Here is a 24,127-nt window from a genome sequence, read left to right as displayed (position 1 = left end):
TCCCTAAGGTCAGTGGCCCAGAGAAAACTGACAAGTCACGTCACGTGCCAGCCGCTCCGCTGAACACCAAGCCGGATCCTCCACTGCGGAAACCAGGAGGAACCCAGTGCCGCCCGTGACCCCAGCTGGGATCTGGGCCCCTGATCTCTCGTCACCTGTTCATGATCTGAACTTGACTATGATTTTTAAAATCTCTTGACTCTTATTTATTCCCAGAACAAGGCCACTTCCCCCCACTTTCTGTGCTCCACGGAGTGTAGAAAGACTTCTGGCTCCTAGCCCCACCCTGCTTTAACCACTAGATCCCACTCTCCTCCCAGAGCCAGGGGTAGAACCCAGGAGTCCTGGCTTCTAGCCTCCCCCCCGCTCTAACCACTAGACCCCACTCCCCTCCCAGAGCTGGGGAGAGAACCCAGGAGTCCTGGCTCCCAGCCCCCACAGCTGGAGGGCTGTGTCCCTTTCTCCCAAGCCAGGGGGGTGTCACCTTGCTGGTCCTCACCAGCGCCAGGCGCGTTGGTTCCCCGCGGGGGTCATGTCAAGGTGATCGCAGTGTTTTGTTCTCCACCCGCCAAGGTTATCGGCTCCTGGGCTGTGACTTCAAGGCTCACGCACGAGGGGGGCCCAGCCATGGCACCGCAGCGTCCGCAGTGGGTGGGGAAGGTCCCCTGGGACAGCATAAAAGGCTCCCTGCCGGACCCGGGTGCTTGCCCGGGCCGGACTGCCAGCACTAGCTGTGCAGCCATCCCTCTGCCAGCGCGGCCACCGTCCCCAGAGTATCCCACCAGCTGGGCGCCCAGAGAGCCAGGATGGGGAAAGCGGTAAGGGCCGGGCTCTGATTCTCTGCAGTGGGAAGGGGCCAGATGCCAGGGTGCTGGGTCTCCTTGTGGACAGCTCGGTAAATCGAGAGTGTGTACGGGGCTAGATAGATAGGTGGATAGAGAGGGTATATGGGGATGGATGGATGGATGGATGGATGGATGGATGGATGGATGGATAGACAGAGGGGAGTATGTGGGGCTGGATGGATGAATAGTGAGATGACTGTGTATGGGGATGAATGGAAGAAGGGGTCAAATGGGGATGGATGGATAGAGGGGGTATGTGGGGATGGATGGATAGAGGGGTTATGTGGGGATGGATATATAGATGGTATGTATGGGGATGGATGGATAGAAGGTGTGTACGGGGATGGATGGATGGATAGAGGGGTTATGTGGGGATGGATGGATAGAGGGTGTGTATGGGGATGAATGGATAGAGGGTGTGTATGGGGAAGGATGGATAGAGGGGGTACATGGGGATGGATGGATAGAAGGTGTGTATGGGGACGGATGGATAGAGGGGGCAAATGGGGATGGATGGATAGAGGGTGTGTATGGGGATGGATGGATAGAGGGGGCGAATGGAGATGGAGGGATGGATAGAAGGGGTACATGGGGATGGATGGATAGAAGGTGTGTATGGGGATGGATGGATAGAGGGGGCAAATGGGGATGGATTGATAGAGGGTATGTATGGGGATGGATGGATAGAGGGGGTATGTGGGGATGGATGGATAGAGGGGTTATGTGGGGATGGATATATAGATGGTATGTATGGGGATGGATGGATAGAAGGTGTGTATGGGGATGGATGGATAGAGGGTGTGTATGGGGATGGATGGATGGATAGAGGGGTTATGTGGGGATGGATGGATAGAGGGTGTGTATGGGGATGGATGGATAGAGGGGGCAAATGGGGATGGATTGATAGAGGGTATGTATGGGGATGGATGGATAGAGGGTGTGTATGGGGAAGGATGGATAGAGGGGGTACATGGGGATGGATGGATAGAAGGTGTGTATGGGGATGGATGGATAGAGGGGGCGAATGGAGATGGAGGGATGGATAGAAGGGGTACATGGGGATGGATGGATAGAGGGGGTACGTGGGGATGGATGGATAGAGGGTGTGTATGGGGATGGATGGATAGAGGGGGTACGTGGGGATGGATGGATAGAGGGTGTGTATGGGGATGGATGGATAGAGGGGGTACATGGGGATGGATGGATAGAGGGTGTGTATGGGGAAGGATGGATAGAGGGGGTACATGGGGATGGATGGATAGAAGGTGTGTATGGGGATGGATGGATAGAGGGGGCGAATGGAGATGGAGGGATGGATAGAAGGGGTACATGGGGATGGATGGATAGAGGGGGTACGTGGGGATGGATGGATAGAGGGTGTGTATGGGGATGGATGGATGGATAGAGGGGATACATGGGGATGGATGGATAGAGGGTATGGATGGATAGAGGGTGTGTATGGGGATGGATGGATAGAGGGGGTACGTGGGGATGGATGGATAGAGGGTGTGTATGGGGAAGGATGGATAGAGGGGGTACGTGGGGATGGATGGATAGAGGGTGTGTATGGGGATGGATGGATAGAGGGGGTACGTGGGGATGGAGGGATAGAGGGTGTGTATGGGGATGGATGGATGGATAGAGGGTGTGTATGGGGATGGATGGATGGATAGAGGGGGTACGTGGGGATGGATGGATAGAGGGGGTACATGGGGATGGAGGGATAGAGGGTGTGTATGGGGATGGATGGATGGATAGAGGGTGTGTATGGGGATGGATGGATGGATAGAGGGGGTACGTAGGGATGGATGGATAGAGGGGGTACATGGGGATGGATGGACAGATGATGTATATGAGGAGGGATGGATAGAGGAGATACGTGGGGATGGATGGATAGAGGGGGTACGTGGGGATGGATGGATAGAGGGTGTGTATGGGGATGGATGGATGGATAGAGGGGGTACGTGGGGATGGATGGACAGAGGGGGTACGTGGGGATGGATGGATAGAGGGTGTGTATGGGGATGGATGGATGGATAGAGGGGGTACGTGGGGATGGATGGACAGAGGGGGTACGTGGGGATGGATGGATAGAGGACTTTGAAATTTTTAATTTCACAGCAAGCACCCATCTGTTTTGTTATTTGACTTTCCAATTGGAGGTGGCGGGGGATGTAATCGAGTTAGATAAACAGCGCCTCCTGGGGGCCGCACAAGGAACAACTGGCCCAGCTGTGAGACTCCCACATGGCTGGACATTTCGCAGCCAGAGGACTCCAGGGGCTCCTGGCACTCAGGGCTGGCCCCAATGCCCCAGGGCGGCGTTAGGGGACGCTGTGCTAGGCGACCCAGGTGCAATAGGGGGCACTCTCCCTTCTACACCAGCCTTTTGATGGCTTAGGGAACCGCTGTCAATGAGAGAATGAGGTGAACCGTGCCACCCCTCGCATCTGGGCACACGCTACGAGCCCCAGCAAACCACTTGGGTGCAGTGCCTGAGGAGGAACAAAGGGATGTGAAGTCATCTGAACCAGTGCTACAGGACCCAGGAGTCCTGGCTCCCAGCCCCCCCCCCCCCGCTCTAACCACCAGACCCCACTCCCCTCCCAGAGCCAGGCGTAGAACCCAGGAGTCCTGGCTCCCAGCCCCCCCCCCCCCGCTCTAACCACCAGACCCCACTCCCCTCCCAGAGCCAGGCGTAGACCCCAGGGGCTGCTGAGCTGAATACCCACGCATCAAGATGCCTTATCGCCTACCAGCAGCAGTAGTAGGGCTGTTATCTTGCACAGAGACCCAACTGGGTCCCTTCAGCGCCGCCCTCTACTAGTCGAGCTCAGGGAGCAACTCCCCCAAAGGCCGACAGCAGCAGGGCTGTTCTCCTCTCCACAGGACCAATACGAGATGTACTCGGTGGAGATGGAGAAGCAGGGCGATGGTGCCGTGGACGTGAAGATCAAGAAGAAGAAGACGAACAAGGCGGCGAAGAAGAAGGAGAAGCTGGAGAGCATGAAGAAAGAGATGGACGTGGTGAGTAGGGGCAGCCGGACTGGGGGCAGCCGCAAGACTCGAACATGGGCCTCGCACAAAGCTCCGTTGCTCAAGCCGCTGGCAGTAGTAGTAGAACTGTTAGCTTCTGTGTGGAGCTAGAGGCAGCTGTAGACAACCCCCCATCTCAGAGCAATAGGCTCAGGCTCTCGGCAGACTCAGGCGGCGTCGCTGTGTCAGTCACACCCAGGGCAGCTCCCCCCTCTCCCAGCGACGGGCTCAGGCTCTCGGCAGACTCAGGCGGCGTCGCTGTGTCAGTCACACCCGGGGCAGCTCCCCCCTCTCCCAGCGACGGGCTCAGGCTCTCGGCAGACTCAGGCGGCGTCGCTGTGTCAGTCACACCCGGGGCAGCTCCCCCCTCTCCCAGCGACGGGCTCAGGCTCTCGGCAGACTCAGGCGGCGTCGCTGTGTCAGTCACACCCGGGGCAGCTCCCCCCTCTCCCAGCGACGGGCTCAGGCTCTCGGCAGACTCAGGCGGCGTCGCTGTGTCAGTCACACCCGGGGCAGCTCCCCCCTCTCCCAGCGACGGGCTCAGGCTCTCGGCAGACTCAGGCAGTGTCCCTGTGTCAGTCACACCCAGGGCAGCTCCCCCCTCTCCCAGCGACGGGCTCAGGCTCTCGGCAGACTCAGGCAGCGTCGCTGTGTCAGTCACACCCCGGGCAGCTCCCCCCTCTCCCAGCGACGGGCTCAGGCTCTCGGCAGACTCAGGCGGCGTCGCTGTATCAGTCACACCCGGGGCAGCTCCCCCCTCTCCCAGCGACGGGTTCAGGCTCTCGGCAGACTCAGGCGGCGTCGCTGTGTCAGTCACACCCGGGGCAGCTCCCCCCTCTCCCAGCGACGGGCTCAGGCTCTCGGCAGACTCAGGCGGCGTTGCTGTGTCAGTCACACCCGGGGCAGCTCCCCCCTCTCCCAGCGACGGGCTCAGGCTCTCGGCAGACTCAGGCGGCGTCGCTGTGTCAGTCACACCCGGGGCAGCTCCCCCCTCTCCCAGCGACGGGCTCAGGCTCTCGGCAGACTCAGGCAGCGTCAGTCATGCTTTGGGCAGCCCATTCACCCACTCTGGGCTCCCTTCTCTCCTCCAGGATGATCATCAGCTCTCAGTGGAAGACCTGGAGCTGAAGTACCAAACCAACGTGAACAAGGTAAGGGCCCCCAAGATGGAGGCCAGGTAGGTCTGTGCCTCTCAAGCCAGCCCTGGGTGCCATTTACTTCAGATGCCTTGCTCCAGTACAGCCCAGGGGCTAGAGTACAGCACACCTTCTCTGGCTGTGCCCCCCCCCCCCGAAGGTGACCATGCCCTCTACAGGGTAGCCCATCCCCACCGGGCTTTGAGAGCCACTGCTTTTTGGGCTGGGGGCTCCTCCTTCAATCCCCCGTGTATTCAGACAGACTATGATTTGTCCCCAGGGCTGTGAGCTTCCTCTAAGCAGTGCCCCAGCCAGGTTTAGAAGGTATCTCCAGAGCTATGAGCTTCCTGAGGGCAGTGCCCCAGTTGGGGTGAGAAGGACACCAGACAGTGGGAGGAAGACTGCCATAAATAGTGCTGTTTTCAGCCCTTGCTGAGCAATCAGCTCAGGCTCTCTGCAAACTCAGACAGGCATCGGGCACATTTCAGAGCTTTTCTCCCCCACTACAAGAGCTAGAACCTGGCTTAAATTTTTTTAATGAAAGCTGAGATCCTGCAGCATTCTGCTGACTCCTGGAGCTGGGGCCTTGGCTCTCCATCCAGCCCTGGGTGCATGTTGATCTCTGGAGAGGAAATTGAGAAAAGGTGGAGAAGCTACAGACAGGAAAGTGGGTGGACAAAGGTGATTCTGGAGATCCTAGAAACTCTCATAGCCCCACACCTTTATTGAAGCCCCACCCCCACCTAATAGCCCCGCCCCTGTGAAGTAGCTCCACCCCTTTTATAGCCATGCCCCCACATAACATAGGAGTGGCTCCAGCTAACATGGGACACTCTCTCTATCTGCATCCAGGGCATGAACAGCACAGTGGCAGGAGAGATCCTGCTCCGGGATGGCCCCAACGAGCTCAAACCCCCCAAGGGGACCCCTGAATATGTCAAATTCGCCCGCCAGCTGGCCGGGGGGCTGCAGTGCCTGATGTGGGTGGCTGCTGCCATCTGCCTCATAGCCTTCGGCATCCAGTGCGGCCAAGGAGACCTGACCAGCGCGGATAACGTGGGTACCCCATGGTGTGGGGGAGGGGTCAGAACACCTGGGTTCCATCCCTGGCTCCGGGAGGGGAGTGGGATCTAGTGAGTTAGAGCTCGGGGGAGGGGTCAGGACACCTGGGTTCCATCCCTGGGTCCGGGAGGGCAGTGGAGTCTAGTGGGTTAGACTGGGGGGGGCTGGGAGCCAGGACTCCTGGGTTCTATCCCTGAGTCTAGGAAGGGAGTGGAGTCCAGTGGTTAGAGTGGGGGTGGGGGGAGGAGCTGGGAGCCAGGACTCGTGGGTTCTCTCCCCAGCTCTGGGAGGGGAGCGGGTTGTCCCAGGCTCTCTGCAGACTCAGGCAGCTTGGCAAAGCAGGGGGCACCGCTGGGCCAGGGGATGAGTAATAACCTTTCTCCCTGTGCCCTCCCCCTGGGCAGCTGTACCTGGCTATTGCGCTCATCGCTGTGGTGGTCGTGACTGGCTGCTTTGGCTACTACCAGGAGTTCAAGAGCACCAATATCATCGCCAGCTTCAAGAATCTTGTGCCACAGGTAAGCAGTAGGGCTGGGAGAGGAATCCAGGCCATTCATACCCCAGTCATTGCACTGGGGGTGGGGGTCTAGTGGTTAGAGCGGGGGGACTGGGAGCCAGGACTCCTGGGTTCTATCCCTAGCTCTGAGAGGGGACTGCTTAAAGCAGAGCCATACCTATGTGCTGCTGTTCCCCAGCTGCCCCACCCCAGAGGTGGCTGCATCTCAGCGCTGGGCGAGCCTTCACCGTGCGACGTCCCCGTGTGGCTGGAGCTCTAAGGTTAACGTTGACTCTTCTCGCTCTCCTAGCAAGCCACGGTGATTCGGGACGGGGACAAATTCCAGATCAACGCCAACCAGCTGGTGGTGGGTGACCTGGTGGAAATCAAGGGCGGGGACAGGGTCCCGGCCGACATCCGGATCATCTCAGCACAGGGCTGCAAGGTGCGGCGGGGGGGGGGGGGGGGGGGGGAGGGGGTGTTCTGCCTTAGATGGGCATGGGGGTGGGGGAACATGGGGTACGTTCTGTGTGTGTGTGTGTTTTTCTGCCTCCTGCCGGACGGTTCCTATCCATCTGCCCAGCTGATCACTTAGGCACCCATTGATCTTCCCCCACACTCCTGGGCCTGCTCCCTCACCCCCACCCCCACAGCCTGCCATCCACGCCAGAGGCCTCCAAGCTGGGGCAAGGGGGGGGGGATTCAGGGTGGCACTGACCCACTGGGCTCTCTCTTGCAGGTGGATAACTCATCTCTGACAGGGGAGTCCGAGCCCCAGACCAGAGCCCCCGAGTGCACCCACGAGAGTCCCCTGGAGACCAGGAACATCGCCTTCTTCTCCACCATGTGCCTGGAAGGTGCCAGCAGGGAAGGGTCCCATTGGCGCGTGAAGGGGAGACCCAGCTGGGGGCGCTCTCCCCCTAGCAGTCAGGGCTGGCCCCAATGCCCCAGCATGGCACTAGGGGGCGCTGTGCTGCAGGGAGCGGGGTGGGGGGCTCTCCCCGGCAGTCAGGGCTGGCCCCGTTCGTGGGTGGAGTGTGGGACGGCTCGGTGGCAGGCGCTGTCTCTAAATTCCCTCCTGTGGTTTCAACTGAATACAAGATTCTCCTTCATATCCTGTCCTAAATCACTGTGCCGTGTTGCTGTGAGGTTGTTCCCCTGCTGCCCCACCCCAGAGGTGGCTGCATCTCGGTGCCAAGTGAGTCCTCCCTGGGCACTGTTCCATGCAGCTGTTCCCCAGCTGCCCCACCCCAGAGGTGGCTGCATCTCAGCGGGTCCCTCCCTCAGGCACCGCCACCGGCATCATCGTTAACACCGGAGACCGCACCATCATCGGGCGCATCGCCAGCCTGGCCTCGGGCGTGGAGAACGAGAAGACACCCATCGCCATCGAGATCGAGCACTTTGTGGATATCATCGCCGGCCTGGCCATCTTCTTCGGGGGAACCTTCTTCGTCGTCGCCATGGTGATTGGCTACCCCTTCCTCAAGGCCATGGTCTTCTTCATGGCCATTGTGGTGGCCTACGTGCCTGAGGGGCTGCTGGCCACCGTCACGGTAAGTCCCCCTTGACCAGCCCTTGCAGGGTCCTGACTCCGAGCTGGTCTCACAAGGGATCCAGTCCAGGTTTTGTGCCAGCTTCACCCTGACTTCAATCCAGTCCCACAAGGAATCCAGTCCGGGTTTTCTTTCAGGTTCATCTTGACTCCAATCCAGTCTCACACTAGATCCGGTCCAGGTTTTATACATAGTTTGCCTCCGATCTTGCTTTGTGCAGGTGCCGGTCGATGTTTTATGTTGTTTTCACACTAATGCCAATCCGGCCTCACACCAAATCCAGACCGGATTTAATGCAGTGGTTAGGCTGACCTTGAGCCAGTTTTGTACTAAGTCCAGCCCAGGTTTTGTGCAGCATTTAGGCTGATTCCGATCCAGTCTCAGCGTGGATTCAGTCTAGGTCTTCAGCCTCATTCTGGATCCGGTTCAGGTTTTGTGGTGTTTAGACTGACTCTGATCTGGTGTAACACTGGATTCTGTGTTATATACAATACTTAGACTGGCTCTCATCCAGTTTTATAGTGAATCCAGTCCAGATTTTATAAATAGTTTGTGTCCAAGATCATTTCATATTGGTCCAATAATGGATCCAGATTCAGATTCTTCCAGACAGTATTCAGGGACCGGTCTCACATCAGATCCAGTCCGGATTTTGCAGTATTTGGACCAACTCCTAATCCAGTTCCAGACTAGATCCAGTCTAGATCAGCATTTCTCAAATGTGGCCACCAGGGGCTTTTCTTGCGACTTGGGGGGCTCAGAGCAGTGCCTCTCCCCCAGGGCCACCAGAAGGGGTTGGTCCCTTCCCCCCTCTGGAGCCACAAATGCCAGAGAAGCAGGCGGCCAGTTAGGCCCCACCTTCCTGGGGGTGGTGAGGTTCGGGCTTCAGCCCTGGGGCAGCAGGGGGCAGGCTCCAGTCGTGGGACTTCGGGCTCGGGCTCCGGCCCTGTACCCAGCCATGCAGTAGCAGGCTGCAGTGGTGGGCTCCGGCCCACAGCCACAGGGCTTCGGGGTCTGGCCCTGGACCCTGGGCTCACTGCCCCCCCACTGCCCCGGCCCACCATCCTTCCCCCAATTACCCCTGGCCCCCACTCCCTCCCTGACCCACCATCCTCCCCCCCCCATTACGCCTGGTGCCCACTATCTCCCTGGCCCACCATCCTCCCCCCCCATTATCCCGGCCCCCACTATCTCCCTGGCCCACCATCTTCCCACCCATTACCCCTGGCCCCCACTCCCTCCCTGACCCACAATCCTCCCCACAATTACCCCCAGCCCCCACTCCCTCCCTGACCCACAATCCTCCCCACCATTACGCCCAGCCCCCACTCTCTCCCTGGCCCACCATCCTCCCCCCACTGCCCCCTGGCTCCCTTCCCACCTCCCCATCCAGGGCTTAATTTGTCCCCTGGCTTGCCAGGGCTGAGTAAGCCTTCTGTGAAAATTGATATTTGTACGGTTGTTAATATCACCATTCACAGCCTCCCAGCTAGCTAGCAAGTCTGCCATGAAAAGTGATATTAACAAACATACAAATATCACTTTTCACAGCAGCCGACTTCCTTAGCTAACAAGTCTTTTTTGAAAAGGCAACCAAAACCACAAGAAACAACAACAAAAGACAAGAATGGGCAAAGCACCTTATTTGTGTTTCTAGTCTGCTTAGGTCCTGTGAAGAATAGAGAACGGGACATTATTATTGAGTCTGCAAAAAAATCCTACATAAATAAATGACAATGATTTGGACATGTCTATGTGCATATTTAGTCGTTTTTCCTCAAGTTAATTAAGTATTTTAAGAAAAAAATTGTCAGTGCGGCCACCAGCAAGAATTTCTTGTGAGAACCCCGGTCTAGACTGGGTGCAGCATTCGATCGGGATTTACCCCGATTCCATTCCAGGTTTCAGGCTGTGTTTAGATGGTCTCCAATCCAATTTGAGTTTTCTACAGTGCTCACATGAGCTCAGATCTAGTCTCTCATTGCATCTAGTATAGATTTTGCATAATGATGTTTACACTAACTCTGATTCTAGTCTCAAACTGAATCCAGTCCAGATTGCGTGCCGTGTTTAGACTGACTCTGATCCAGTTTTATACCAGATTCAACCCAGATTTTGTGAAGCATTCCTACTGACTGAGTGATCTGGTCTCACATCTGATATACTTTGCTGTTTATGCTGACTCTGATCTTTCTTCCTTTCCCTCCCTCCCTTCCTCCCCTGGCAGGTCTGTCTCTCACTCACAGCCAAGCGTCTGGCTCGAAAGAACTGCGTGGTGAAGAATCTAGAGGCGGTGGAAACTCTGGGCTCCACCTCTGTCATCTGCTCCGACAAAACGGGTACCCTGACCCAGAACCGCATGACTGTCTCCCATCTCTGGTTCGACAACCAGATTCACACGGCTGACACCACAGAGGACCAGTCAGGTATGGGACACTGTTCAACCAGCTGCTGCCATCCCGAGGTGGCTGCATCCCAGTGCCGGGCAAGCTGTCCCAGTCCGGTGTTATGTGCAGTGGTTCCCCAGCTGTCCCGCCCCAGAGGTGGCTGCATCTTGGCACCAGGCAGGCTTTTCCCATGCAGTATTATGTGTGGCTGTTCTCCAGCTGCCCCGCCCCAGAGGTGACTGCATCTCAGCACCTGGCAAGTCGTCCCTGCTTCTCTGGTGCTTTGGGACATTTCAGGTCGGAAACGGGACAGGGAACTCCTCGGCTGTTATATCAATCTCTCTCTCCTTCAGGGCAGAGCTTTGATCAGTCATCGGAGACATGGAGAGCTCTGTGCAAGATTGTGTCTCTCTGCAATCGAGCCTTCTTCAAATCAGGCCAGGATAACATGCCGGTGCCCAAGGTACGGCCCAGTATGCAGGAGAGACGAGACTGGCAATATAGACAGCTTGACCACCTATCATTTAATGGGGGCTTAGATCTGACATACAAAATGGGTTCAGCAGGGGGCGCTCTCCCCTGGCGGGCGCTGTGCTGCAGGGAGCAGAGTGAGGAGGGGGTGCAGCAGGGGACGCTCTCATGCTGGTCATTAAAAGATCTCATGACTCTAGTCTCAAAAATCAGGCAGTTTCTCTCTTGCTGCTCCAGCTCAGGATAATTCCACTGTGCCTCCGACCTGAGCGTTCATTTAGATGTGGCATTATTTTCCCTGCCATAACTGTGCAGCGGTGTCGCTGTGCGGCTGTTCCCCAGCTGACCCACTCCAGAGGCGGCTGCAGCTGAGCGCTGGGAGAGTCATCCCCGTGTGCTGTTATATGCAGCTGTTTCCCAGCTGCCCCACCCCAGAGGTGGCTGCATCTCAGCACTGCTTGGGAGTCCAGATTCCACTCACCTGTTCTCCCTTCTCCAGAGGATCGTGATTGGAGACGCCTCAGAGACGGCGCTGTTGAAGTTCTCCGAGATCACGCTGGGGAACGTCATGGAGTACCGGGAGCGCTATAAGAAAGCCTGTGAAATCCCCTTCAACTCCACCAACAAATTCCAGGTCAGCAGGCGTTTGCGTCCTGGTCCTGCTAGGCCTTCAGCTCCAGTTAGGAGGATAAGAACCTTCTACTGCTACCAGCGGATGTAGTGACTCCCGGAGAGGGAGACAGGACCCAGGAGTCCTGACTCCCAGTACCCCTGCTCTAACCACTAGGCCCCACCCCCCTCCCAGAGCTAAGGATAGAACCCAGGAGTCCTGATCCTCCTGCTCTCCACACAGCTGTCCATCCATGAGTTGGAGGACCCCCGGGACCCCCGGTACCTGCTGGTGATGAAGGGGGCCCCGGAGCGGATCCTGGAGCGCTGCGCCACCATCATGATCAAGGGGCAGGAACTGCCCCTGGACGAGCAGTGGAAGGAGGCATTCCAGACGGCGTACATGGACCTGGGGGGGCTGGGAGAGCGTGTGCTGGGTAAGGGGGCATGGATGGGGGCTGGGGGAGGGTGTGAGGGGTAAGGAGGCATGGATGGGGGCTGGGGGTGGGCATGCTGGGTAAGGGTGGGGGGCATGGATGCGGGGGGCTTAGGGAGCGGGAGGTGCCCGGATGTGGGGCACGTGGGACTGAGGTGGGGGGCTCTGTGCATGGGACTCATGGGGCCAAGGCTGGAGGCCCCCCAAGGTGTGGAGGGCAGGTGGGCGGATCAGGGGGGGAATTCCCAGTCCTAAGGGGGATGGATGATCCCCGGGCATGGGGCACGTGGGACTGCGGTGCTGGGGGGGAACCCCAGTGCCCCACCCCTCATGGGCCCTGTTCCCTGCAGGGTTCTGCCACCTGTACCTGGACCCAGGGCAGTTCCCACGCGGCTTCTCCTTCGACACAGAGGAGATGAACTTCCCCACCAGTGGGCTCTGCTTTGCCGGCCTCATCTCCATGATCGACCCACCCCGCGCCACCGTGCCCGACGCCGTCATGAAGTGCCGTACTGCCGGAATCCGGGTACGGCGCCACTGCCCCGGGGAAGCTCACAGCTTCAGAGTCCCCCCCCCCCGGCTGGGGCACTGCCCCAGGGAAGCTCACAGCTCCAGAGTCCCCTCCCTGAAGCTGCCACCTGGAGCGCTGACGCCCTTCCCTCACCCCCAGGTTATCATGGTGACTGGAGATCACCCCATCACGGCCAAGGCAATTGCGGCCAGCGTGGGCATCATCTCGGAGGGCAGTGAGACAGTGGAGGACATCGCCGCCAGGATGCGCATCCCCGTGGAGCAGGTCAACAAGTGGTGAGATCCCTGCCCAGAGCTGGGAGAGAACCCAGGAGTCCTGGCTCCCAGCCCGCCCTGCTCTAACCCCTAGACCCCACTCCTCTCCCAGAGCCAGGGATAGGACCCAGGAATCCTGCATGGTGGCTCAGCAGAGGGCATTGTGTGGGGTTTCTCAGCAAGGGGCTCTGTGCTGCAGGGGATGCTGTGTGGGTGGCATAGGCACTGACTCTGTCGGTGCTCTGGGGCTGGAGCACCCACAGGGAAAAATTGGTGGGTGCTCTGCAGCTCCCCATCCCCCCGCCCCAGCTCACCTCCGCCTCCTCCCCTGAGCGCGCCGTTGCATCCTGCTTCTGCCCCGGCTCCCAGGGCTTGCACCGTGCTGGGAGAGAGGAGGGGGAAAGTGGCGCAAGCAGGGAAGGAGGCGGGGCCGGGGCATGGATTTGGGGAGGGGTCCAATAGGGGCATGGAGGGGGCTGAGTTGGGGTGGGGACTTTGGGGAAGGGGTTGGAATGGGGGCGGGGCCGGGGGCGGAGCGGGTGCGAGTACCCACCGGCTCCGAGAAAAGTTGGCACCTCCCCAGGGGTCACTGTGTGGGGTGGCTCAGCAGTGGGGGCTCTCTCTCCCTCCCCAGGGAGGCCCGGGCCTGCGTGGTGAATGGGGGGCAGCTGAAGGACATGGAAACCGAGGAGCTGGTTGAGATCCTGAAGATGCACCCCGAGATGGTCTTCGCCCGGACCTCCCCCCAGCAGAAACTGATCATTGTAGAGAGCTGTCAGAAACTGGTGAGGCACCCAGGAGCTAACCCACCCGCTCCCTCTGCCTATTGCCCTGTGCTCAGTCCTTCGTCTCTGGTTTTCACGGTCCTTCTTTCTTTTTCGCTTTCTTTCATATTCTTTCTTTGCTTTCTCTGGCTTTCACATCTTTTCTTCATTGTTCATTTTATTGTGTTTTTATGGCTCTTTCTTTCTTTCTTTCTTTCTTTCTTTCTTTCTTTCTTTCTTTCTTTCTTTCTTTCTTTCTTTCTTTCTTTCTTTCACCCTCCCCCAATGTTCTCCCTCCCTTCTGCCGTGTCCCCCACCCCCATGACCTGCCTTTCCCCCTTCCACAGGGTGCCATTGTGGCTGTGACAGGTGACGGGGTGAATGATTCCCCGGCTCTGAAGAAGGCTGATATCGGGGTGGCCATGGGCATTGCTGGCTCTGATGCTGCCAAGAATGCGGCCGACATGATCCTGTTGGATGACAATTTTGCCTCCATTGTCACCGGCGTGGAGCAAGGTGCTCATGGAGCGGGGGGCCTAGACTCCAAATGGGCCAGGCAGCCTGGGGGCCAGCAGGGGGCGCTCTCCCCAGGGTGTGGGGGGCACTGACAATGCAGCTGGGACCTCAAGAGGGGCTGAGAGCATCTCCCAAGCAATTGGGAGCTCTCCCCAGGACAGGTTCGGAGGGTACCGGGGGGAGGTTCGGATGTCTCCCCGGGAAGGGGGTGCTCTGACGGGCTGTGTTCCTGCCCAGGCCGCCTGATTTTTGACAACCTGAAGAAATCCATCGCGTACACCCTGACCAAGAACATCCCGGAGCTGACCCCGTATCTGATCTACATCACGGTCAGCGTCCCCCTGCCCTTGGGCTGCATCACCATCCTCTTCATCGAGCTCTGCACTGACATTGTGAGTACGGGTGCTGGGCCGCAGGCAGCGGGGCGGGGGCTCTCCCCTGGCAGTCAGGGCTGGCCCAATGCCCCAGCGTGGAGTTAGGGGGAACTGTGCCTCAGGGAGCAGGGTGGGGGCTCTCCCCTGGCAGTCAGGGCTGGCCCTGATGTCCCAATGCAGTACTAGGGGTGTGCTGTGCTGCAGGCAGCTGGGTGGGGGCACTCTCCCGGACACCTGGGTTCCTCAGCTCAGCCCCGCGAGTCTCTCTCGTTCTCCCCGCTAGTTCCCCTCGGTGTCCCTGGCCTACGAGAAAGCTGAAAGCGACATCATGCACCTGAAGCCCCGAAACCCGCGACGCGACCGTCTGGTGAACGAAGCCCTGGCTGTGTACTCCTACTTCCAGATAGGTGCGTCCCCCGCTGGACGCCTGGGTTCTAGCCCCAACTCTGGGATGGGAGTGGAGCCTAGTGGGTAGAGCAGGGGGGCCTGGGAGCCGGAGGATCCAGTTTGAACCCTCTGTCCCCCCTTTTTCATATCTCACCATATATGAACCTCTAGTTCTGGTGGCTTCCCCACATTAATTAACCCTCTTTGAGGGATTGACATTGGGTCAGATCTGGGGGGCAAGGGGTGGCTCTGACATATGGGCAGCGGGGCTGGACTTCAGGGGCGGGGCCAAACAGAGCTCATCCCGCCTCCCTGTTAGAACTCATGGGTGGAGCCACACACAGCTGGCTTTGCCTCCCATCCCACCCTGTTGGGAGCCAGCAGGGGGCAGCACCAAGTCCCCAGGGTGCCGGGGGCATCCCACCCTCATGGCTTTTCCTCCCTCCCCCCACCTGCCCAGGGGCCATCCAGTCCTTCGCCGGCTTCACGGACTACTTCACGGCCATGGCCCAGGAGGGCTGGTTCCCCCTGCTCTGCGTGGGGCTGCGGGCCCAGTGGGAGAATGACCACCTCCAGGACCTGCAGGACAGCTACGGGCAGGAGTGGGTGAGTGATGGACCATCCGAGATAACAGCTGCTGCCAGGAAATGAAGCAGCTAGATCCACGTAGAGGATAACAGCCGTACTGCTGCCGCTGGGGAATGGAGCGACTCCATTAGCCCCACCTAGAGGATAAGGACCACCTTGCATGAGAGGAAAGTGATCAGGAACAGCCAGCATGGATTCACCAAGGGAAGGTCATGCCTGACTAATCTAATCGCCTTTTATGATGAGATTACTGGTTCTGTGGATGAAGGGAAAGCAGTGGATGTATTGTTTCTTGACTTTAGCAAAGCTTTTGACACGGTCTCCCACAGTATTCTTGTCAGCAGGTTAAGGAAGTATGGGCTGGATGAATGCACTACAAGGTGGGTAGAAAGCTGGCTAGATTGTCGGGCTCAACGGGTAGTGATCAATGGCTCCATATCTAGTTGGCAGCCGGTGTCAAGTGGAGTGCCCCAGGGGTCGGTCCTGGGGCCAGTTTTGTTCAATATCTTCATAAATGATCTGGAGGATGGTGTGGATTGCACCCTCAGCAAATTTGCGGATGATACTAAACTGGGAGGAGTGGTAGATACGCTGGAGGGGAGGGATAGGATACAGAAGGACCTAGACAAATTGGAGGATTGGGCCAAAAGAAATCTGATGAGGTTCAATAAGGATAAGTGCAGGGTCCTGCACTTAGGACGGAAGAACCCAATGCACCGCTACAGACTAGGGACCGAATGGCTCGGCAGCAGTTCTGCGGAAAAGGACCTAGGGGTGACAGTGGACGAGAAGCTGGATATGAGTCAGCAGTGCGCCCTTGTTGCCAAGAAGGCCAATGGCATTTTGGGATGTATAAGTAGGGGCATAGCGAGCAGATCGAGGGACGTGATCGTTCCCCTCTATTCAACATTGGTGAGGCCTCCTCTGGAGTATTGTGTCCAGTTTTGGGCCCCACACTACAAGAAGGATGTGGATAAATTGGAGAGAGTCCAGCGAAGGGCAACAAAAATGATTAGGGGACTGGAACACATGAGTTATGAGGAGAGGCTGAGGGAGCTGGGATTGTTTAGTCTGCAGAAGAGAAGAATGAGGGGGGATTTGATAGCTGCTTTCAACTACCTGAAAGGGGGTTCCAAAGAGGATGGCTCTAGACTGTTCTCAATGGTAGCAGATGACAGAACAAGGAGTAATGGTCTCAAGTTGCAGTGGGGGAGGTTTAGATTGGATATTAGGAAAAACTTTTTCACTAAGAGGGTGGTGAAACACTGGAATGCGTTACCTAGGGAGGTGGTAGAATCTCCTTCCTTAGAGGTTTTTAAGGTCAGACTTGACAAAGCCCTGGCTGGGATGATTTAACTGGGAATTGGTCCTGCTTTGAGCAGGGGGTTGGACTAGATGACCTTCTGGGGTCCCTTCCAACCCTGATATTCTATGATTCTATGATTCTATAACAGCCGTACTGCTGCTGCCAGTCTACTGGAGAGACCTCTGTTAAGTTTAGCTCCCGTGGTGGAGGTCTGGACTGTGAATCTCAGTGTGTGGGGGTCCAACCCCTCGCCCCAGGGTGGGAAGGTTTGAAGCAAGGCCTGGGATACCAGGGTGGTTCCTTCTTGAATGTCAGTGTACGGGCAGGAGACTGGCTGGCTCAAGGGAATGGCACTCAGCGCCTTTCCCCTCTAGGGGGCGCCGTCTCCGATCTGGCCCCAGGGCTGGCTCAGGGGACTGGGGAATGGGGCACGGGGTCTTTCCCCATGTGGATGGTGGTGGAGGCTGACTCTGACTGGTCGCCATCCCCACCCTCAGACATTTGGGCAGCGCCTGTACCAGGAATACACCTGCTACACCGTCTTCTTCATCAGCATCGAGATGTGTCAGATCTCAGATGTCCTCATCCGCAAGACTCGCCGTCTCTCCGTCTTCCAGCAGGGCTTCTTCAGGTGAGCAGGGAGCCCACAGGCCACTGGGGAGAGAACCCAGGAGTGCAGGCGACCTGTTTTTCTCCATCCATTCCCCAGCTGCCTACCTTCCCCCAGAGTCAGCTGCATCTCAGCGCCCGGCGAACCATCCCCATGTGGTGTCATTGTGCGGCTCTTCCCCCGCTGCCCCGCCCCAGAGGTGGCTGCATCTCAGCGCCGGATGAGCCAGCTCTTTGCAGGGTTATGTGCAGATGTTCCCCAGCTGCCCCACCCCAGAATCAGCTGCATTTCACCCACCTCCATGTGGCGTCACTGTGCAGCTGTTCCCTAGGTGCAGTGCCCCAGAGGTGGCTGCATCTCAGTGCCGAGCAAGTCATTCGCTAGCATCCTCCCAGGTGTAAGACGCTACAAGATGGGGGTTTGGTCTCGGGTGTCCCTGTATCACTGGCAGCTGGGTGGTCCTGCCTATTCAGCTGCACGGAGAGCGTGTCAGCCAGGGGCAGCTGCCGTTCGCTGGCCTCACCCAAGCTCACGCTCTGCTTCTGTGGCAGGAATAAAATCCTGGTGATCGCCATCGTGTTCCAGCTCTGCCTGGGCTGCTTCCTGTGCTACTGTCCCGGCATGCCGAACATCTTCAACTTCATGCCCATCCGGTGAGAGCTGGGCTACCCCCTGCTGGTTCAGCCCGGCGCTAGGGGACGCTGTGCTGAGGGGGGCAGGGTGGGGGCTCTCCCCAGCAGGCAGGGCTGGACCCAGTGCCCCAACGTGGCACTAGGGGGCGCTGTTCTGCGGGGGGCAGGGTGGGGGCTCTCCCCGGCAGGCAGGGCTGGCCCCGGTGTCCCAACGTGGCACTAGGTGGCGCTGTGCTGCGGGGGGCAGGGTGGGGGCTCTCCCCAAGCAGGCAGGGCTGGCCCCGATGCCCCTGGAGGGCACTGTGCCGCTCCAGAAACCAGCGTTGGTTCTTCAGCCTGGCTTAGCGACCGCTAAGGGCTCAGCACTGTGGCTGAGCAGGTGCTGCCGTCTCGTTCTCCGTGGCTAAGGTCTCTCTCCTGGCTCCTATCCAGATTCCAGTGGTGGCTGGTGCCGTTGCCTTACGGCATCCTCATCTTCGTCTATGATGAAATCCGAAAGCTCGGAGTCCGCAGGCACCCCGGAAGTGAGTAACCGAGAGATCGCGCGAGCAGCTGTTCCCCAGCTGCCCTGCCCCAGAAGGGGCTGCGGTTCAGGGCCAGGGGAGCCATCTCCATGTGGCGTTATGTGCGGCTGTTCCCCAGCTGCCCTGCCCTAGAAGTGGCTGCATCTCTGCACCGGGCGAATATAACCTATCGGGGTACAAGTCAGATTAATGAGCTGCTGTGTCTCCCCTATCCTGCAACCCTGGGTGCTTTAATGCCTTGCTGAAGTAGCTCCCAGCTGGGCTGCTCATAATCTAAACGGTGCAAACCACACCGGCATGTCTGTATGTAACAGCAGCCTGCAAGCCACCCCCTGGCTCTCCCCAGCCTGGGTTATACGGCGGGGTGACCCCAACACCCCCCAGTCTTAGATTCCCCCCCAGAAATGCCTGTCCCACCCTGCCTGGTCCTCTCCTCAACAGTACAAACTCTTTTAAGTTCATTATTCCTGTAAAACAATGGTTTTCAACCTGTGGGCCGCACACCCCCCCAGGAGTCCGCAGGCTGCGTCTAAGATTTCCAAAGGGGTCCACACCTCCATTCAAAATGTTTTTAGGGGTCTTCAAATGGAAAAAAAGTTTGAAAACCCCCTGCTTTAAGGGACCCATGTGCCGGTTCGAACCCTTCCGTTTAAACTGGGGGGATTAGCTAAACCAGGAAAACCAGCTGATTCGCGAGCCAGAGAGACCGCTTTTAAGTGAGGCCACGTTAAGGAGGCATAAAAATGAGAAATGGCCCCAAGAGACGAGGTTTCCGAAGGCCTAACCGAGCAAACGATAGCAGAATCATTGATTGCAGTGCTGCAGATTCGATCACACGGTGTTTTAATAGCGTGTGCTGCGAAGAACCACAGGAGACCCATGAAAGAGTAATTCGCACCGTGTCGGGGGCTCCCTGCCCTGCAGATTGCTGACCAGCTTTCAGGCCGGGACACCCCCCCACTCCCCCGCCCCGAGTCCAGAGCGGATTTCCTGTCTCTCTCCTGGGGCAGAGAGCGCAGGGCAGGGCGGGAGATGGGGTGTCATGGGGCAGCTGCCCCTTCGTTTTATAGGCCAGTCCCCGCATGTAGGGTGAGCAGACAGCAAGTGTTAAAAAATCGGGACGGGGGTGGGGGGTAATGGGTACCTATATAAGAAAAAGTCCCCAAACTGGGGACTGTCCCTATAAAATCGGGACATCTGGTCACCCTACCCCTAGGGCAAAGCGCTTTCAGTGAGGAGCCAGGCGGCAGCCGGCTGGGGAAGAAAGGAAACTCCATGCTGGCTCTTTGCTAAAAATATAGATTTTTTTTTTTTTTTGCACCGCCCACTGCCCTGAGAACCAGGTAACGGCCCATCAGCCTTGTTCACAGCAGGCTCAGGTGGCTACTTGCCCTTTGTCACGGAGGAACTGGTTTGGCCGCTCCCCAGATTTCTCTGGAAAACAACCTTTGAGTCAGTAGCTCGGCTTGTGTTTCTAACTGCACCTCCGGGCCATCTGCCACCGTGTTATTGCCCAGCAAATCCTGAGTTTTTCAGTGCTACCGCACGAGGCCTTGTAAAAACTGTCGTGCAGTAGTGTGTGGGTTGAGGCGTATTCTGGCACCGTGCGTCATCCCAGTCTGGCGTCAGGTGCGGCTGGTCGCCAGCTGCCCCACCCCAGAGATGGCTGCATCTCAGCCCTGGGCAAGCTACACCCATGCAGCGTGATATGCAGCTGTTCCCCAGCTGCCCCACCCCAGAGGTGGCTGCATCTCAGCCCTGGGCAAGCTACACCCATGCAGCGTAATATGCAGCTGTTCCCTAGCTGCCCCACCCCAGAGATGGCTGCATCGCTACCCCAGTGACGCGCTCTAACACTGGGATCCTCCACAGCTCCAGCAATCTCACTGTATTATTCATTCTTCTTTTCCACAGGCTGGTGGGACAAAGAACTTTACTACTAAAGGCAAAGCTCTGCCCCACGGCTGCTGCTGCCCCCGGCCTCTTGCAGCATCTCAGGGCTTACACCACCCCCTCAGTGCAGCAAAAGAGATACAGACACCCACACCGTGTTCCCGGTCCCTGCTTCACCAACCTGGAAACTACTGGAGAATGCAAACCCCTTGGGTCAGGGGCACCAGCCATGGAGGGAACAAGACTGGCCCACTCGCAGTTCATAGCTAGGCCTTGCTGGCTCTTTTTGAGTAGTTGGAAGCAGGACGCCTGGGTTCTACCCCTGGCTCTGGGAGGGGAGTGGGGTCTAGTGGTTAGAGCAGGGCAGCTGGGAGCCAGGACTCCTGGGTTCTATCCCCAGCTGTGGGAGGGAAGTGGGGTTGAAGGGCTAGAGTGGGGGTGGGAGGCAGGACTCCTGGGTTCTCTCCCTGGCTGTGGGACGGGAGTGGTGTCTAGTGGTTAGAGCAGAGGGGGGGGTTAGGAGGCAAGACTCCTGGGTTCTCTCCATATCGCTCAGTTTCCCACTGGTCAGGCACTGCTCACCCTTCCTCTTGCTGGGGTGGGGGAGCTTTAGCAGACGCCCGGTTCCCACGGCAGGCGAGGCTAGGTAGTGTTGGCTTTCAGCCAGACTCTCTCTGAAGCGATAGGACACAGGGGGCCGGACAGACATCAATTCCCAGCTCACCCAGACTTGGGAGACCTCCCTCGCTTGCATCTCACAGACCCAGGACAGGAAAATGCTCCATGAGGGGCTGACAGACGGGCGTCCTGCCTCCCTGTGTTCCCAGGGGAGCTGGCCCAGTGGGGTTCCATTGCCCCCCTAAGCGGGATGGCAGCTTGGAAAACAAGCAAGAGGAGGTTGCGGGACAGAGCAGGACTACAGCCCTCCCCCCTCCCCGCCACTCTGAGCATCTGCCCATCTAGCGCGGTATCCCGTCTGCAGCACCAACCCTGATATCCCGACACCAGCATCTATCACCTATCTAGCCTGAGATCCTGTTCCCTTCGTGCTCCCCCCAATCAGATCCATGGGCCCATCTAGCCCGATATCTGGCCTCCACCCTGGCTCAGACCCCCAGGCCCCACTCCCCCTCACTGATCTGTGCTGGATTCCTCGGCGGAAGGAGCATAGCTCCCACAATGCACCTGGCTGCCCCATGGCAGAGGCCTTAATTCCAGCCTGACCCCCAGGTGGGGCTCACCCCTCCCAAAAACTAGGGGCCCCTGTCCACCCAGCTACTACCAGCAGGAAACCCACACACACACACACACCACTCCAGACACCCCAGCCCTGGGAATCAGCGACAGCAGGGGCAGGTCAGGCTGCTCCCCGGGGATAAAAATCAACTGTTTATTTTTTAATTATTAACGAAAAATATCCAATAGATCATTTAATTTAATTTAAATGGGATTTTTTTTGATTGACGTCAAATCCAGTTTTCTTTTAACAAACAAACCACTCTGAGATCCCGGCCGCCTCCTCTCACCGCAACCCAAATAACCCAGCAGGCCACATTTGCTGCCAACGTTGTACAGAAAATTAAGCCACCGAGCGGCCAGAAATCGCCGGCTCAGTGGCAGGCCCCCGAGTGTGCTGAAGGGCTAACCCCGCTGTCGACAACAGCTGCCGAGGGAGAACGTTCTTCAGTTCCAGCTGTATTCAGCTCCAAAGTTAGGAACACGTGGGAGAGCTGAGCGAGCAGAAAAGCTCGTTTTCCTCTTCAAATATATGAACAAAAACCTATGCACAAAATCTCCAAGTGCTAAAGTCTTGAAGGATTTGGTGACCAAAACCAAATACTTCCAACCACTAACTCCAGATAACCTTTCGTTTGTCTAATTTAAAATGAGTTTTAAACACCAACTCTGTTTTGATAAACCTACTTGTCCTTCTTATGGCTCCAGGATACTGAAAGTTATTTTATTGAACTCATAAAAACCATTTTAAAATGCTGATTTTGTGCCTTGTTAAATGAATTCCCATTTTTTAAAGGCAAACCATATTTCTGAGTCTTCTTATGTATCCAGCACAGTCAAGGTTGTTCCAGTGAACCCATAAAAACAGTTTTAAAAGGCTGGTTTTGTGCCTTCTTAAATTAATCCCATCTTAAACACAAACCATATTTTGATAAACTTACTCAGTCTTCGGATCAAAATACGGTTTGCTTTTAAAAGGGGGGGGAATTCATTTAAAAAAGGCACAAAACCTGCCTTTTAAAATGGCTTTTATTCATTAAACAAAATGACCTAAAAATGTGCTGGCCCCAGAAGACGCACATTTAAGGTCATTTTATTTATTTATAAGAACCATTTTTGAAAGGTTGGTTTGGTGCATTTTTCATTGAGTTCCAATCTCCATTCAACGGCAGCTTGACACAAATCACGAGCAAAAAAAACGATCATGCAAATAAGGAATGCGTCATTTGCTGTTTTCTAATGCTCCGAAAAATTCAGCCCCTGAACAAACAGTTGTTAGGCTACAAAATTGCTTAAATAAATGTTTACAGCTATTTCAGCAATTCTGTAGCTTGGCAGCCATTTATCCAGGGGCTTAATGTTTATGGGGTTTGGATTTGTTAGAAAACAGCAAACAATACACTCCTCATTCGCCAGATCCTTATTTTGGCTTTTGCCCCCGGTTAGCAAAAAGCAGGACCAAATTTAGCATCAAGGCCGGGAATCAACACGTGGGGTCTCAGGTGCAGAACTGGGGAAGGGGGAAACTATGGGGATACACCAGAGAGAGTACAGAGGAAAATGACAAAAATGAGCAAACCCTGAGTTGGGAGGGAAGGATAAAAACCCTGGGCTTGTTTAGTCTTGAGAGAAGACAACTGAGTGGGGATCTGAGAACAGGCTGCAACCATGTTTAGGGCCCTTCTGAGGAGGACGGAGATCGATTGTTCTCCACAAAGGTAGGACAAGCAAGAATGGGCTTAACCTGCAGCCAGGGAGATGGAGGTTGGATATTAGGAAAAACTCTCTAACTCCCGGGGAATTCAGCTCTGGAATCGGTGGCCAAAGGAGGCCGTGGGATCCCCGTCATTGGAGGTTCTTAGGACTAGGCCCCCCATCAGGGCTGGGCTAGGGTTGCTGGGTCCTGCCTGGGTGGGCTCTGAGTCCCTTCCGCGCCGTTGCAATGACTGGGTTTTCATGGTTACTGGCCAAGGAGGCTCAGGGTTTCCACTAGAAAGTGCAACTGGGAAGCCAGATTTACATGGCTGGTTACAGTCCCGGGGTCCCGCAGTCACCGATTTGAATCCTGATTAAAATCGGCGATTTAAATCAATCCACCCAAGCCTATTTCCTGCATATTCCTCCTGGGAAGGGAGTGGGACCATCCCCAGCCTCACAGAAGAGTCAGTGCTGGGACGGTGCCCACCAAGAGCTGACTCCAGCTGTTGCCCTCCCACCCTGCCCCACAATCATCCCTGCTTTGGTGTTCGCCATCCTGTGCTGGATCCGGCCCCCTCTGCTGAGCTGGGCAGACCTGTGTCGATTCCTACCCTGAGAGGCAGAGGGTGTCCCTCATACTCATTCACACACACACAGCAGGGCTTGTCCCCTCCAGCAGGGGGCGGCACAGGCACGAACACCAGGGCTCGTCTCCTCCAGCAGGGGGCAGCAGCAAGACAAAGACACCTCCATACCAGAAATACCACACACAAAAAATG

General features: G+C 56.9%; 1 protein-coding gene across 1 annotated transcript; it reads left to right on the top strand.

The window, feature by feature from the left end:
- The first annotated feature begins 806 nt into the window (after positions 1-806).
- Positions 807-20,464, top strand: ATP4A (ATPase H+/K+ transporting subunit alpha). Its single transcript, XM_073323413.1, has 23 exons — positions 807-818; positions 3,735-3,872; positions 4,973-5,032; positions 5,870-6,073; positions 6,484-6,597; positions 6,886-7,020; positions 7,315-7,432; positions 7,863-8,131; positions 10,359-10,557; positions 10,872-10,981; positions 11,489-11,623; positions 11,843-12,035; positions 12,385-12,560; positions 12,705-12,841; positions 13,455-13,605; positions 13,932-14,100; positions 14,338-14,492; positions 14,758-14,881; positions 15,322-15,467; positions 17,253-17,386; positions 17,917-18,018; positions 18,430-18,521; positions 20,436-20,464. The coding sequence occupies exons 1-23, from the start codon at positions 807-809 to the stop codon at positions 20,462-20,464; spliced, it is 3,102 nt and encodes a 1,033-aa protein (XP_073179514.1).
- Positions 20,465-24,127: the final 3,663 nt, after the last annotated feature.

The sequence above is a fragment of the Lepidochelys kempii genome, chromosome 24 (assembly GCF_965140265.1).
Source record: "Lepidochelys kempii isolate rLepKem1 chromosome 24, rLepKem1.hap2, whole genome shotgun sequence".
Taxonomy (NCBI): Eukaryota; Metazoa; Chordata; order Testudines; family Cheloniidae; genus Lepidochelys; species Lepidochelys kempii.
The sequence above is the reverse complement of the archived record's forward strand: the minus strand, read 5'-3'. Positions and strand labels throughout refer to the sequence as shown.

Bases quoted from the DNA above. Each gene is read 5' to 3' on its own strand.
- ATP4A (XM_073323413.1), top strand. The intron at 12,842-13,454 runs GTGAGATCCCTG...CTCCCTCCCCAG, and splicing joins GTGGAGCAGGTCAACAAGTG to GGAGGCCCGGGCCTGCGTGG. The intron at 14,101-14,337 runs GTGCTCATGGAG...GTTCCTGCCCAG, and splicing joins TGTCACCGGCGTGGAGCAAG to GCCGCCTGATTTTTGACAAC.